Source organism: Podarcis erhardii, assembly GCF_964252035.2.
Source record: "Podarcis erhardii genome assembly, chromosome: 4".
In the NCBI taxonomy this organism is placed as follows: Eukaryota; Metazoa; Chordata; class Lepidosauria; order Squamata; family Lacertidae; genus Podarcis; species Podarcis erhardii.
This window is the reverse complement of record NC_138508.1, coordinates 38302638-38316814: the sequence shown is the minus strand read 5'-3', so window position 1 is coordinate 38316814 and position 14177 is coordinate 38302638. Positions and strand designations below refer to the sequence as shown.

Sequence of the window (14177 nt, the reverse complement as noted above, 5' to 3'; positions counted from 1 at the left end):
CAGGAGGCTGAGAGGTGAGTTGTTTCGGAAGGAGAATGAGCTGATACTAGTTTATGTTTATTAGCAGTTTGTATTATGCAACCATTGCATATGAAACTGTCTGTATTTTTGTAAGATTTGTTAGCTGTCTTTTGTTGTTGCTTTAGTTTTCTGTACAGTGGTACCTTGGGTTAAGTACTTGATTCGTTCCAGAGGTCCGTACTTAACCTGAAACTGTTTTTAAGCTGAAGCACCACTTTAGGTAATGGGGCCTCCTGCTGCTGCTGCGCCGCCGGAGCACAATTTCTGTTCTCATCCTGAAGCAAAGTTCTTAACCTGAAACACTATTTCTGGGTTAGCGGAGTCTGTAACCTGAAGCGTATGTAACCTCAAGCGTATGTAACCCGAGATACCACTGTACACTGCTTATATTTTTATATATTAAGTGGTATGGAAATAGCCTAAATAAACAATTAAAAATAAGTAACTCAATAAAATCCTGGGCTCATGGTTTGTTTCCTTCTTTCTAATCAAACCATGAGCTGAGACCAAGGTTTGTTTTCAACTCATTAGTAGATTGGATTAAAGAACCATACTCAGTTATTTCAGAAAGGTTTTGGGAACTTTATTACATAATTTACTTGGGGGAGATAAGAAATTTGGACAGAAGACTATTAATAATATATTTTTTTTTTTGTTATTTGATTTATTAAATATTTGTTATGTCCAAGTCTCCTTTAGAAAAATTAATAGATAAAAGGAAATGTAGAGGTGGGATTTCATGCATGGAAGAACAATAATTTATTCAGGATTAATGATTTTAGAAAAGCAGGATGGATGGTTTCATATTCAGAGGTTAGAAGAAAAATGCAGGGCTAAAACCCCTAATTGGTTTGAATATTGTCAGGTAAGATCATTAGTGCAAGAATATCAAAGGAAAACTGGGTTGAGGAGAGAACATACAGAATTTGGAAAAGAAAGTTGTGAAGATTAAAGAACATAGATTAGCAAAGATATATAAACTTTTGGTTAAACATGACACAGAACAGGGACAACTAAAATAATATATTGTGAAATGGGCACAAAATACTGGGGGCAGCGGGCGGAATCCTGATGGATATATGTGAAAATCTTTTGAAAGTAGCTTTTAAGTTCTCTTTATGTGCAGGAATTAAGAGATAATTGTAAAATAATGAGTAGTTTGCAAATTAAGCCATAAAAGATAAGTAACATGAATAAAAATTATTTATCTTTATGTTGGAAGAATAAAAAGAAAGATTCTCCCCATATGTGGTAGAGATATGCTTTTTTTCCCCTTTAAAAAATGGAAAATGATTTTAAAACCCAAGTGGTAAATATTTTAAGATACAGTGTTTCATTTTGCTCATTTTCTTTTAAATTATGTAAAACAGTAAGTTATCTCAGAATGTAGGGAACTTGTTTCTTATCTATTAGTTGTGGCTAGAACGGTCTATGCAAATACTGGAAATCACATAAAACACCAACAATTAAAGAATGGAGAGACAAAAAATGGTCGTATGCAACTATGGCTAAGAACACATTTTTTAAGATATCAAGAATGAGAAGCGAGACAAGGTATGTTTTTGGTAAAGTGGCAAAAGTATTGATTACTGTAAAAGAAAACAGTTTTTTTCACCTAATTGTCATCATGGATTCACAAAGTATTGACCGTTTGGATATATGATATCCTTCTAGCTTTGTTTTTATTTATAATTGAAATGGGGAATGGCTTTATTTTAGTGTAGCTACCAATATGCTTTAAAATATTTTAAAAAGTATTTTATTACGTATAATTTGATGATTAAAATAAAAGGTGGTTGGGAAAGGTTGGTTTTTGTGGTGCGTTTGTGGGAAATGACCTCCCTAGTCTGGGTTTGTTGTGGGAAATATCCCCTTAGTCATGCTCCCAACATAGCCAGGAGTGGGGGAGGAGTGGAGCAAGGACGTTTGAGTAGCATGCACCACCATGTTGCTTGTTCATAGTAAACCAGAGTTAAACATTACCCATGGTTTAACATGAGATGTGAACACAGCCATAGAGAGGGCTAAGCACCTATCTATTCTGATTCTTACCCAGAAATGCTGCCTCCTATGCCCACAATTGCATTACCCTGGCAAATGTGGGTCTGGGATGTTGTGCTTGCTGCAGTACTGCCCTTGGCCCTGATTAAAACGTTAAGCAAAGGCGGCTGCAATAAGTAACCATGTCATCTTGCATTGCACGGGTTTGGACTAGAGGACCCCAGGGTCCCTTCCAACTCTACAATTCTATGATCCTGTTCCTCATTCCCCTTCTCCAGCACTTATATAGACATGTTTCTGGAGCATCATGGGAACGGAGCACAAAGAAGAAGTGGCAATACTGGAATCACCTCCAGTACAGAAAGAAGCAATGCTTGAATGTTGAGTAGGGGCCTCAAATGAAGGGTTGGAACCCTGAGCACAGTTTGATGTGGGTGTCAGCAGAACGGTTTGTGGCAGTGCTGCTCTAGTGCCACATCTTGTGTAAGTTACATACACCCAGTGCTTTTCTCCTGGGGGCACGCCAAACCTTAAACATTTTTTGAATTTAAGTTTGGCCTCATTGAGCAGCAGCATTTCAAAATGAGAAGGAAAATGAGAGCACCCCTAAACTTTTTTTTTTAAAGAAAAAAAGCACTGCATATACCTAACACCAGGACTTGCCACACTGCACTAGCACCAAGCTTCATAGTAAGCCACCAAACTGTGTGCTACATATCTTCGCAGCCTACTAAATTCATGATTGTAACACAAAGAAGAGAAATGTGCGTATAGCTGAAGCTTCCTTCGCTGCCTCTGCTGCAGCAGTTCCTGGTGATGACGAGAGAAGTGCTCTCTAGCAGAAATCATAGGCATTGACAGACATCTGAGGCTATGAGAGGTTACTTTATCATTTCCTGGGATATTGCTATTCAGAAGCAAATTCATCCCAGAACTGATTTTTTATTTAAACTTAAGATATTTTAGTTTTGTGCCTTGAATAGCTACATTATATAGTCAAGCTAAGGGGGATGAAAATCACAGGCAGCGAGCTCAGTATACTGTTCCTTTGGTTTAACGATGATGTAGGCTTGGCTAACGAGAGATGCAGCTACAAGGCTGTACTATACAGAAGCTCAAGTCTGTGCAAAGGATGAAGGACACCCTACAAGGAAGATTCCTTCCCAACCCAAAGAACAGGGATGGGGAGCCACTTCTATGGCCAACTCTCCGTGGCCATTTTGACAGGTGGCCAGGGCTGCTCCCCAATCAATCGCAATCAGGAAGAACCTCCTGTATCAACAGGGTCAGAGTCGGAACCTTCCATTGAGGTGGAGTAATGAAATGTCTTCCCCAGGACCTCAAGCAGTGCAGGAAGCACGTAAGGCGGTAGGCTAGGGAACAAAGGAGTGCCTGTCTCTAGATCAGGGGCTTTAAGAATCTAGTTAGTGACAAAGGGGCCTTGGCTTGTCATGCCTTGCCTCCTTCTCCATGAAATCCAGCATCGCACCAGAACATGACATGTAGGATCTAATTGGGATCGTGGGAGGCTCCCCATCACTGCCATAGAACATCCCCCTTCACAACCAAGCAAAACCACTGATCCTTTGGTCAAGAAACTTAAGGACTTTAGAAATACTAATTGTTGCAATTAAGAAAAGGGATGAGAATGATATAGGTATGATGCCTTTCCCCACAATCAAAGCAGTTGCCTTATACGGATTTAAACCTATTTATCCCAATAAACAGATTGGTATGAAGGCGCTTTTTTGGGTGGGGGGTTAGAACACAGGCAGCATTTTGAAGGTAGGATAGAGACTTGAAGGCACCTGTGAGAAGAAGAATCTTGTATTTTACTGAAGTGTTTTGATCTTTCCCACCACCTCCTTTACGTTAAGGATTTTCTTAATTGAAAGGTGCTAGGGCTCATGTTTATCTGAATTCATAGTTTCTGACAAGTGTGCTCCTCCTCCCAAAAAATAACTGCTAGTTTAAGTTACTCAGTAATAATAGGGAAAGCACACTGTGTAGAAGAAGAAGAAGAAGAAGAGTTTGGATTTGATATCCCGCCTTTCACTCCCTTTTTAAGGAGTCTCAAAGCGGCTAACATTCTCCTTTCCCTTCCTCCCCCACAACAAACACTCTGTGAGGTGAGTGGGGCTGAGAGACTTCAAAGAAGTGTGACTGGCCCAAGGTCACCCAGCAGCTGCATGTGGAGGAGCGGAGACGCGAACCCGGTTCCCCAGATTACGAGACTACCGCTCTTAACCACTACACCACACACTCTTTTTATTACTACTACCTTATTTCTTTCCCAGTTGAGCCTTAGCACTGAAAGAAGCTCTACAGCAGTCTCATGAGAAGTCATACTAAGGTGGAAAACCTCTCCTCTCCTAAAAACAAGTGGGAGCAACAAACCATGATCCAAAAACAAACATTGGCTTCCTGACTGTGTTTTTGGGGGAGTAAAACAAACCACAATCCCTAATTCAGATGTAACGATAAACCAGGGATCATGGTTTGTTGTACCCACCAGAGCCAATGGAGGAGCCAAGCAGGAGCCAACTTACAGTTCCCAGTATAACATTAACTATGGTTTACCATAATGTGTGAACGCAGCCCCTTGTTGGGCTCATTCTTGTTGTCCCAGGATGACTGCATGCAGAGAGTCTTCAGCCTAATTCTGTAGGGAAAATCCTACTTCCTTGAAGGAGGCATTGCTATGTACTTCCACATATCAGTTGTATCTAGCACATTATAAAAATTAAACCTGCTGGAGAGACTATTTGTTATATGCTTCAATTGTGTACTTCAGAAGGACGGCAACATTTGAAGCCATCTTGCTTTATCACACTGTATTTCTATTTTTTTAAAAGTCAGATCTGTCATACCTCTGAAAACTGAAATAGTGTTGATTCCTCACTTTCTTTTGAATCTGCAGGGGCATCTGGTTGTGATGGACTTGAAGAAATCTGGGGGGGGGGGGCACATTAAAAAAAGCCATTAGAACACTCTGTTTAAGCCAAATCTGATTTTCATGTTCTGCAGAAATGGCAAAACTTGTCGCTCTTCAGGACACAAAGTGGTATGAATAAGTTACTTTTCTAATGGATTGTAAATGACAAACTATGAAAAATACAAGCATCATTTTCATAGGGAAACCTCTGCCATAATCAGAGCAACAAAATAAAACAATGAAAAGTCACAATGGTAATATTAAATAAAGTATCACACGGCTTGGAGCTAAGCCAAAGGCTTTGATCCCTTGCATTGACAGACGCAAATTAAGCATTTCACCTGACACACTAATTGCATACAAAGCACCAAAATGATCAGTACCATGCTGAAAAAACTGTACAAGAAATCAGAATTTCCAGACTAAAATAAGCAATATTATTTTGAACTCACTTAGTTGGAAATAAACCCCACTGATTTCAAAGAAACCTATTTACAAGGAAGTTTTATATGAGAGCCTTATGATTCTGGCTTCATTTTTCACCGCTGAGATGTTCAAGTGTGCTGGCTGGAAACCTGTTAACAGCAATCTTAACTATCTGGTCAAAAATGTCATCTGGAATACTATGATATTCTGGATTGTTTTCAGGACAATAATGAGCACGATCCAGTCAAAGTGAAACACTTTTACATTCCATTGATTTCAACAGGTAAGATTTAAACACATGCTTAACATTCAAATTGAAATCAACGGGGCTTAAAATTACATACTTAACTCACCCATTGAAAATAATTGGTGTTTTAAAAGTGCTTAATCTCGGCTGGATTGTGCCAACTATCCACACATTCTTGGTTTTCTGATATCAGATGAGAAAAAAATCTATTAGAAACAATGGCTTCTAATTAAAATAATATTTGGGGGTAAAAAAATTGGGCACCCTCTATACTTTGATGTTTGTATTCTCTTCTTCGGTCGCATCTTAATCTCTTACTGAGCTTTTCTGAGAAAAAGCTACATAATTGTGAATACTACATTGCTTGCTACATCGCTGAGTGGTGCTCACATTGGCTCCACAGGTCTCCTGTGTATCTCCTCTTGCGTTGCCACCCATGGTGGTGGTATATTCAGTGGTGCTTAATCGTTAGTAACTGTGTTTCGGATTGCAATTATATAATTGTGCTTGGGTTGAACATTTTAATGGGGCTCCACCAGCACCTTAGGGTCACAGTTCACACATTCCTTGACCAGGTACCCACTTTCATGGGCCGATGCAATGAGCAGCATCCAGAAAAAATTATCCACAACTAAAGACATCAAAAACAAAGGAGTGGGGTTTTTGGTGCAACAAATTCAAGTTCTATTTATTTCAGTGGGATTTAGTCATGACCAATGTCCGTTGGGTTGTGTCTAATATGTAGGAAATAATTTACTCTGTAACAAGTCCTGTACTCATAGCAGCTGAAAATGGTACTGTTACACGTCAAGGCCCCACACTCCCTCCCTTGGTGAATAAAAACACGTGGACACAAGTATTTTAAGTTAATGGGTTGAAAAAAAGGCCACAACATTTATTGGTTACAAAATGTGAGTGGTATTGGCTTTGGGCATTGGACTCAAACTGACTATATCTGACTCCTGCCCGCCATGCAGGAAGTCTTACAATGGTTAACCACCTGTAGGGAGAGCCCTGTTGATGTACATCAACTCGGTGCTCCCCCAGGGTCATGGGAAAGGTCGTGCCATGGCCCTAGCCTCCACCTGGGCTTCGGACAGGAACCACGACCCCTGGGTTCCTTTAATGGAATACCCTTAAAAGGGAGGGGTAGGTGATGGCCACAACCTCCCCTCCCATAAACCAAGCTTTTCCAATGCCTAACCGCCAAACCTTATAAAGTTGTGACCATTTGCTACGAGGTAGGCAAAAACCAAGTGGCTGGTGCCAATCTGCCAAGTGGGAAAATTCCTACCAGGCCCTTCCAACAGGCGACCAACCCAAGTCCATAGCAAGGTCAAGGTGATAAACGCAAGAAGAAAGGGCGGGAGATCCGTGGAAGCCAGGAGCAGGAGGAGGAGCTCCCAGCTGCGCAGCCACTTAAATGCGGCTAGCCACACACCCCCGCCAGCCGGATTGGCTGATAGTAGGGGTCTTGACATGCCCCCCGGTGAGGGCGGGAAAGCATGAGGCCTGCACGCAACCCTGCCCCTTCCTGAAGAGAAGCGGCTCTGTAAGAATGAGAACTGAATACCTGGTTCATACACTACCTTCAGCAATGAGAATGTATCGGGAGATGCTAAAGGCTGCTTGCATGATCAAAAAATGGATTTGCGACTTGGGCCCTCGGTTATATGCTGAAAGATGATTAGGATTTGACAATATAGGATTTGATAGCATACGGGGGCACGATCTATCTATCTAATATGCTAATGGATGGTCCTGACCTTGACTTAGTACTGAAAGAGTGTTTCCACACTTTAACCTGAACAGCCACCTGATGAAGCCTGTCAAGATCTGATGCCTGAAGAGGGCATCCATTATAGCTGCTAATTAAATAAATATGTCCTTAGCTGGCACATTTTTGGCTTCAGGATGCTTTCTACTAAATATACGAAAGAAATTATTGCTTCTGCTCAAGAATGCCTACCTAATGCAATGTATCATATAAAGCATTTAATTAATTAACTATATTTAAGTGCCATTAAAGATGCAGAAGTCACCCATAATCCTCAGGTAAATATGTATGTGACCACTGTTGAAATGGATGATAAATTAACTGAAGCATTTTTGGAGCTTATCTGAATGCCTTTAGTGTTCTTTTATTTATTTATTAAAAAACCCAAAAACCCAGAAATTAGAAAAAGCTCACCTCAGCAAATTGAAACAACGGCGACTTTAGACATCCTTCAGTAGAATTGGATGCATCAGAATGGCATGTACTTGAAGAAATCTGAAACAAAGATTATTGGGGGAAAAACTTTAGGGACTACATTCTGCTTCGTGTGTCAATTAGAAAGGGGCCTGCCTGTGAGTTGCAGGCTTTTACTGCTAAGTGGTGTGCGCATATATTATTATTTCTAAAGCACTTTCAAATCAAAATGGCATAGGAGAGATAAAAGTAATGACAAACCCTGCCTGGAGGCTTACAATGTATCAGACAAAAAAAGTGGAGGGGGTGGAAATGGTCACAAGAGGAAGGGAAACCTGGAAGGATTAATGAGCAAGGAAAAGCCTCAGAGCACAGATTGCTCTTTAGAAGCTGTTTAAGAACCAAAATTGGCAGAGCTGCTTGAATATCGATAGGGAGCACATTCCATGTAGCCAGTGCATTCCAGAGCTGTAGAATAACAACAGAGAAAAGCAACAATGAAAAGTAATAGCCAGGTTTTGGATTTGATTAGAAGTACATAAGGGGAAAAGAAGGAGCAAAGAGAAAGAAAGAACTGAAAAGTTAAGGAGGAGAAAGTGTACAAAAGCACTGTGAGCCAAAAGAAATTTAAACAGAATGCTTTAGGGAAACAGAAGCCAATTTTAGAAAAGAGAAGGGATAGAGAAATACATGTAAAATAAGGAGCGTGGAAAGAGCCGCAGAATTTAAAATGAAAAAGAGATCAGAAATGGGAAGGATGGGCATTAGATGCTTCCCTGCAGGCAGGCAGGCAGGCAGGTACATATGCAAACGAGTCGCCATTTGCCTTTTTAGTAGCATTGCCAGCACAAAGCAGTCACTGGTATGGTATGCAGAAAAATGGAAAGCACTAAAGACTGAAGGGAGGAGCCAAGTAAGAAATGACAATAAGAGATCACCTTTCATTTGTACATCCATTCATTAAGGGAAAAATTAGTTTGTGATGAGCTAAATACAGAAAAATGTCCTATAAAATCATGTAATATAATCTGTTCTAAGAGTATAATGGCATACTTGACACTTAACAAGTGTGCAAACACCAGCATTGATTCTACATTTCATTTTCATGGCTGGGACATGATATAACGCATTCACACTCACATCATGAGGCAATAAGAGATTCCTAAAAATTCAGCGTAGTTAACAACTGTTAATACAACTCTTGAGAAGATGAATATCATTAATGCAATCAGATTAAGCATTAAGAAATACGAAGTCAATGTATCAGAATAATACTTGCCCATGTATTATTAAATGCAAAGAAAAGATAGCAAACATGGCCTTCTGTCTGCTTTTAACACTCAAACACCCACTGCCTCCTTAATGTCTGCCTGATTATTCTTTGAAGAAAATGAAAAGGGTTTTGTTTTTTTTACCACTGCATGCTTCACTTGCCAGCCAAATGTCTGCCCAGAATGTTTTGGGAGGGAGCTGTGAAAGTGGATTTCTCATAAGAAATTTGTCAGAATGGCTGGTAGACACACCAGGCTTGCAAACAAGGGCTTAACAAGCACCATGTTACTTCCTACTCATGGCATTATGGCTACATAAGCTGTCACAAATGCCCTCCACTCAGAAGTCTGCCTGGCCGATGTGGTCATTGTTCCAGCACTAGGTTAACACTTATTTATTTGCCCAGGCATTTTAAGCTGCTGATTCGCTTATTATGCTGTTTTTAGCAGTCTTTATTTGTTCAGAATGGCTTACTGTTCTGGTTGCTTTGGTTTATACTCTATACCTGGTATTTGTATAAATGAAGGACAGACTATATAAGCTACAAGTAAAATGATTCAAGTTAAATCTTAGGTTTGCAAATGTTCCCCTGTCCCCACAGACCAGCAAGTTATTCAAATAATTTTCATCTGATGAAGTGGCCTGTAGTCCATAAAAAGTTGCTTAAGAGACCATCTGGGAGCAGCCGCCAAAACCACATAACACTGGTCTTGAAAGACCTACATTGGCTCCCAGTATGTTTCTGAGCACAATTCAAATTGTTGGTGCTGACCTTTAAAGTCCTAAATGGCCTCGGCCCAGTATACCTGAAGGAACGTCTCCACCCCCATCATTCTACCCGGACACTGAGGTCCAGTGCCAAGAGCCTTCTGACAGTTCCCTCGCTGCGAGAAGCCAAGTTACAGGGAACCAGGCAGAGGGCCTTCTCGGTAGTGGCACCTGCCCTGTGGAACACCCTCCCACCAGATGTCAAAGAGAAAAACAACTACCAGACTTTTAGAAGACATCTGAAGGCAGCCCTGTTTAGGGAAGCTTTTAATGTTTGATAGACTATTGCATTTTATTATTTTGTTGGAAGCCGCCCAGAGCGGCTGGGGAAACCCAGCCAGATGGGCGGGGTATAAATAATAAATAATTCTTATATTATTATTATTATCTTTGCTTTGAGCCCTGCAAGATCTGCTCCCTGCCTTGTAGGCCTTTTCCCACCTGGCCTGAGAGGCAAGGCCCAGTTGACTCCAGCTATAAAAGCTGAAGCTGCCAAACAGAATCTTGGGCTGGGGCATTGTTTATGGGGTTTTGTTGTTTATGGGGGCTGTTGCTGTCGTCTTTTTGTATCTTTATTTTGTATCTTATGCTCTATGTGGAAATTGTTCAGTCTGTGTACTTTTTGATGTTTTGTTTATGACTACTTTTGTTATCTTTGTAGTGCTGTAGTTTGTAAAAAGCCACCTAGAACATGTTTTAACTTTGGAAACATGGCATACAAATAAATAAATAATTGATTGATTGATTGATTGATTGAAGCACAAGATGCTACAAAATGTTATTGTGTTTATACTGAACCATGATACTCTTTTGCCACTACCAGTACAAAATCACATTCTACTTCTTACAGAAATTCAACATGTATGTGCTAAAAGCTGCCAGATTAATACATTTTGTATTGCAAAGCTGGTGAAATGTAAACAGGCAGATGGCTACTTTAAACTGAGCTGCTGTGGTACGGCGGTGAACTTCATGAGCTGTGAGCCCAACACTCCTGATTCTAGGCTCAAGTGTGCTGCCGTGTAGGCAATGTCCCAACCCGCACTTGAAAAATGGGAGGTAATGATACAACACCTTAGCAGTAGTGAAGTAAATATTACTGAGTAAATGGCGAAGAGATCGCACTGGCTTATTTATTCTGAATGTTTGTAAGTGATGCCAGTAAAGGTTTGATGATGATGAATATCACTGAGATAATGTATTTAAAATTATTTGTTACAACGGTATTTTAAGTAGCTTTGAATTACCTGTGTTGATTAGGAAAGTGGGATCTAATAGCATGTAAACTATATTTTTAAATGCTTTTTGCATTTAAAATAACGCTACCAAATATTCCATCACGTTATTCTAAATAGTCTATGGCAGTGGTGGCAAACCTATGGCATGCGTGCCAGAGAGGGCACTCAGAGCCCTCTCTGTGGGCACGAACACCAACGCCCCAGCAGGGCTGTAGCTTCCATGCCGGGGGGGTGGGGGGGCTTGGATGTGCCGTCCAAAGTATGCGGCACCAGGGCCTGGCAAGTGAAAGAGGGGCTGAGCAGGCATTGATTTCTGCCAGTCTGTTTTTCCTACTCAGGAGTAAGCTGCCTTGAGTTCAGCAGGGCTTAACTCCCAGGTCAGTAAGCATATCAAGACAGCAACATAAGAAGGGGCTGCTGGGTTTACATGTTCTCTGGACTTTCCTGCAGAAGCCAACAGAAAAATTCATTCCATGGAGTAAGCCATCAAACGGCAGCCAAAAAAATAGCAAATAATAATAATAATAATAATAATAATAATAATAATAATAATATTTATACCCCACCCATCTGGCTGGGTTTATTTATTTATATATATTTGTATGTGCACACACAGCAATCATTATTATCTTATATTAAAGATTGGGAGAGGGTGGCTCTTAGTACAGCCCTCCAGGGTACACTAGTGGCCAAAATTGTGAAACCTTCTGTATTTCCAAGGTTTGATGGCTCATAGCAACACTTTGTTCTGGAGTAATACCAGTGCTTTTTTTCTGTGGGGACGCAAACCTCTGAACATTTTGTGAATTTAACGGTAGATGAATTTCACTGTATTTATTTTCCCCAATTCGAACTGTATTTATTTTTCTCCCGGTGGTGATTTTTCTTGATAATTTAATGCAGTAACTTTTATGAAGGATTATTTATTACAACAGCAGTCATAAAGAAGAAACATGAAACACACAGAAAAAATGAGATATACGGTTAAATTGCCGTGTTGGCACTTTGCAATAAGTAAGTGGGTAGCAGTTTGGGCACTCAATCTCTAAAAGGTTCGCCATCACTGCTCTATGGTATTCAAATTATAAATGGCGGAAGGACAAATATGTATCAGACAATATACAAAGTAAATGGATTTTGCTCTCAAGGTGGGACTTCTAAGTTCACAGAACTGTTTACATTCACAGACAGTTTGACTCAAGATACATCCTCTTGATTATAGTTCCTCTTTACTAGAAACTCTTTAGATATAAAGGACTTCATTCTGCAATACAGTGGTACCTCTGCTTACGAGCCCCTCTTGTTACGTATCCTTCGGGATACACATGCGGCAAACCCAGAAGTATATTTCTGGGTTTCGCCGCGCACACATGCACAATAGTGCTCTATCGCGCCGCGCGCGTAGAACAGGCACCTCCAGATGCAGAAACCTCAGAATCCGACCGGAGCTCTGGAACGGATCCTGTCCACAACCGGAGGTACCACTGTACTTGACACCAAAGTGTTTCACATTGTACAACTGGCACAAATGATTAGGTTCTATAGCTAAGGAATGGCAAAACTGTGTCACTGACTGCAGATACAAAACCTATCAAATAGTTGTCAGCAGAAGTTACATTACTATACATATCTGTCAAACATGCATTGCATTAATGAAAGGATGAAGCAGGCAAGATAGCTGCTTACCTCTTGTGCAGTCAAGGCATGTTCTCCTGCTAACAGTAGCATACTGAGGCCTCCCATTTGTGTAGGATCTATCAGAGAATAAAAATATATTGATAAAAATGTTTTATTTTGGAGCCAGCCTGAGCAGGTCTTAAACATACTGGGCCACAGCACTGAAAGGAACTATAAAGATTACATCTTTTAACAAAGACTACTTAAAAGGAATCAACACACAGCCCCCCCCCCATATATATATATATATCTTTTTAAAAAATGGAGTGGGAAGGAAGTCTTGATAATATCATGATAAGCTATTCATAAAGTCACTCTTTTCAGAAAATCTCAGTCTAGTGCTGGTAACGTTTAAGTGTTACAATAAAGTGCAGACAATATACACAAGAAACTTCAGGCACCCTCCTGCATAAAACTGTCAGTTGGTACAGCATGAAACTCTTAATCTCAGAGTTGTGGGTTTGAGCTTCACATTGGGCAAAAGATTCCTGCATTGCAGGGGGTTGGACTAGATGACCCAAGTGTTTTCTCCCAACTCTACAATTCTATGATTTCTATTTGAAGCAAGACTATGGGATTGCATGGGATCACACTCAAGTCTCTCTATCCCCCATGTTGGGAAGGGAAGTTTGACAATGGGACTCAATGAAAACTCTCATATAGGTTTCCCTGTCTAGAACCCCATGCGATTAGCATGCTCCCCTCAGATGTCTCTGCCAATGCTGAGGAGGAGGAAATTAAGATAGAATGCCTGAAAAAGGCATTGCTCAACCCCCCACTCCCTCTGCTGAAGCAGAGTCTTGCACACCATCACCTGCAACTTGTATCTTTAGATCTTGCCACTCAAAAATACACCTTCCCTCCAATCTCAATGGACTATGCTTTCAAATGGATTGTAACTTGTATTTGGTCAGACTCACCATGAGTCTTTCACTTTCATTCGAAATAGAGAACTATTAACAGTGAAGCAAAACATGATTTGTGCCTAGTGCTGCTACTTATGCTGCTATTGGAAGTTAAACATATTTTCAGGGTTTGGAAATTACTTTATTAAAGACACAAGAAATGTCTCATGTATAATTTTTTGCTCAAAACATCTAACTTAAGCTGATTTAAGTAGCTTAAAAGAGCCCTAGGTAGGAAGAGTTGCAGCAATATGATCCATCTATGATCATGCAGGAAAATGCGACAGGTACTATAATCTATCCATGTATACACGGTGTTGGATCCCACTGAGTAATTAGTCACAGTCAGTTCCCACTGAAATCATGGGACTTAAAGTCATGACTGATTTAGTTTGTATCCATCCCATAGCCAGGAAGGCAGTCACAACAGGGACTGTGTATTTTACACTGTGTGAACATACCATAAGAGGATGTAACAAGATCAAATGTTGCAGTC

General features: G+C 40.4%; 1 protein-coding gene across 9 annotated transcripts in view; it reads right to left on the bottom strand.

Annotated features, from left to right (window-relative positions):
- Positions 1 to 14177, bottom strand: part of BBX (BBX high mobility group box domain containing) — a 118343-nt gene that overhangs the window by 25401 nt on the left and 78765 nt on the right. For all 9 annotated transcript variants that reach the window (XM_081859666.1, XM_081859663.1, XM_081859665.1 and 6 more), the window contains 3 exons: positions 12786 to 12853; positions 7822 to 7902; positions 4893 to 4973 (listed from right to left, as the gene is read on the bottom strand). In XM_081859666.1, coding sequence (XP_081715792.1) covers positions 4893 to 4973; positions 7822 to 7902; positions 12786 to 12853 — 230 coding nt within the window. The remainder of the gene's footprint in view (positions 1 to 4892; positions 4974 to 7821; positions 7903 to 12785; positions 12854 to 14177) is intronic.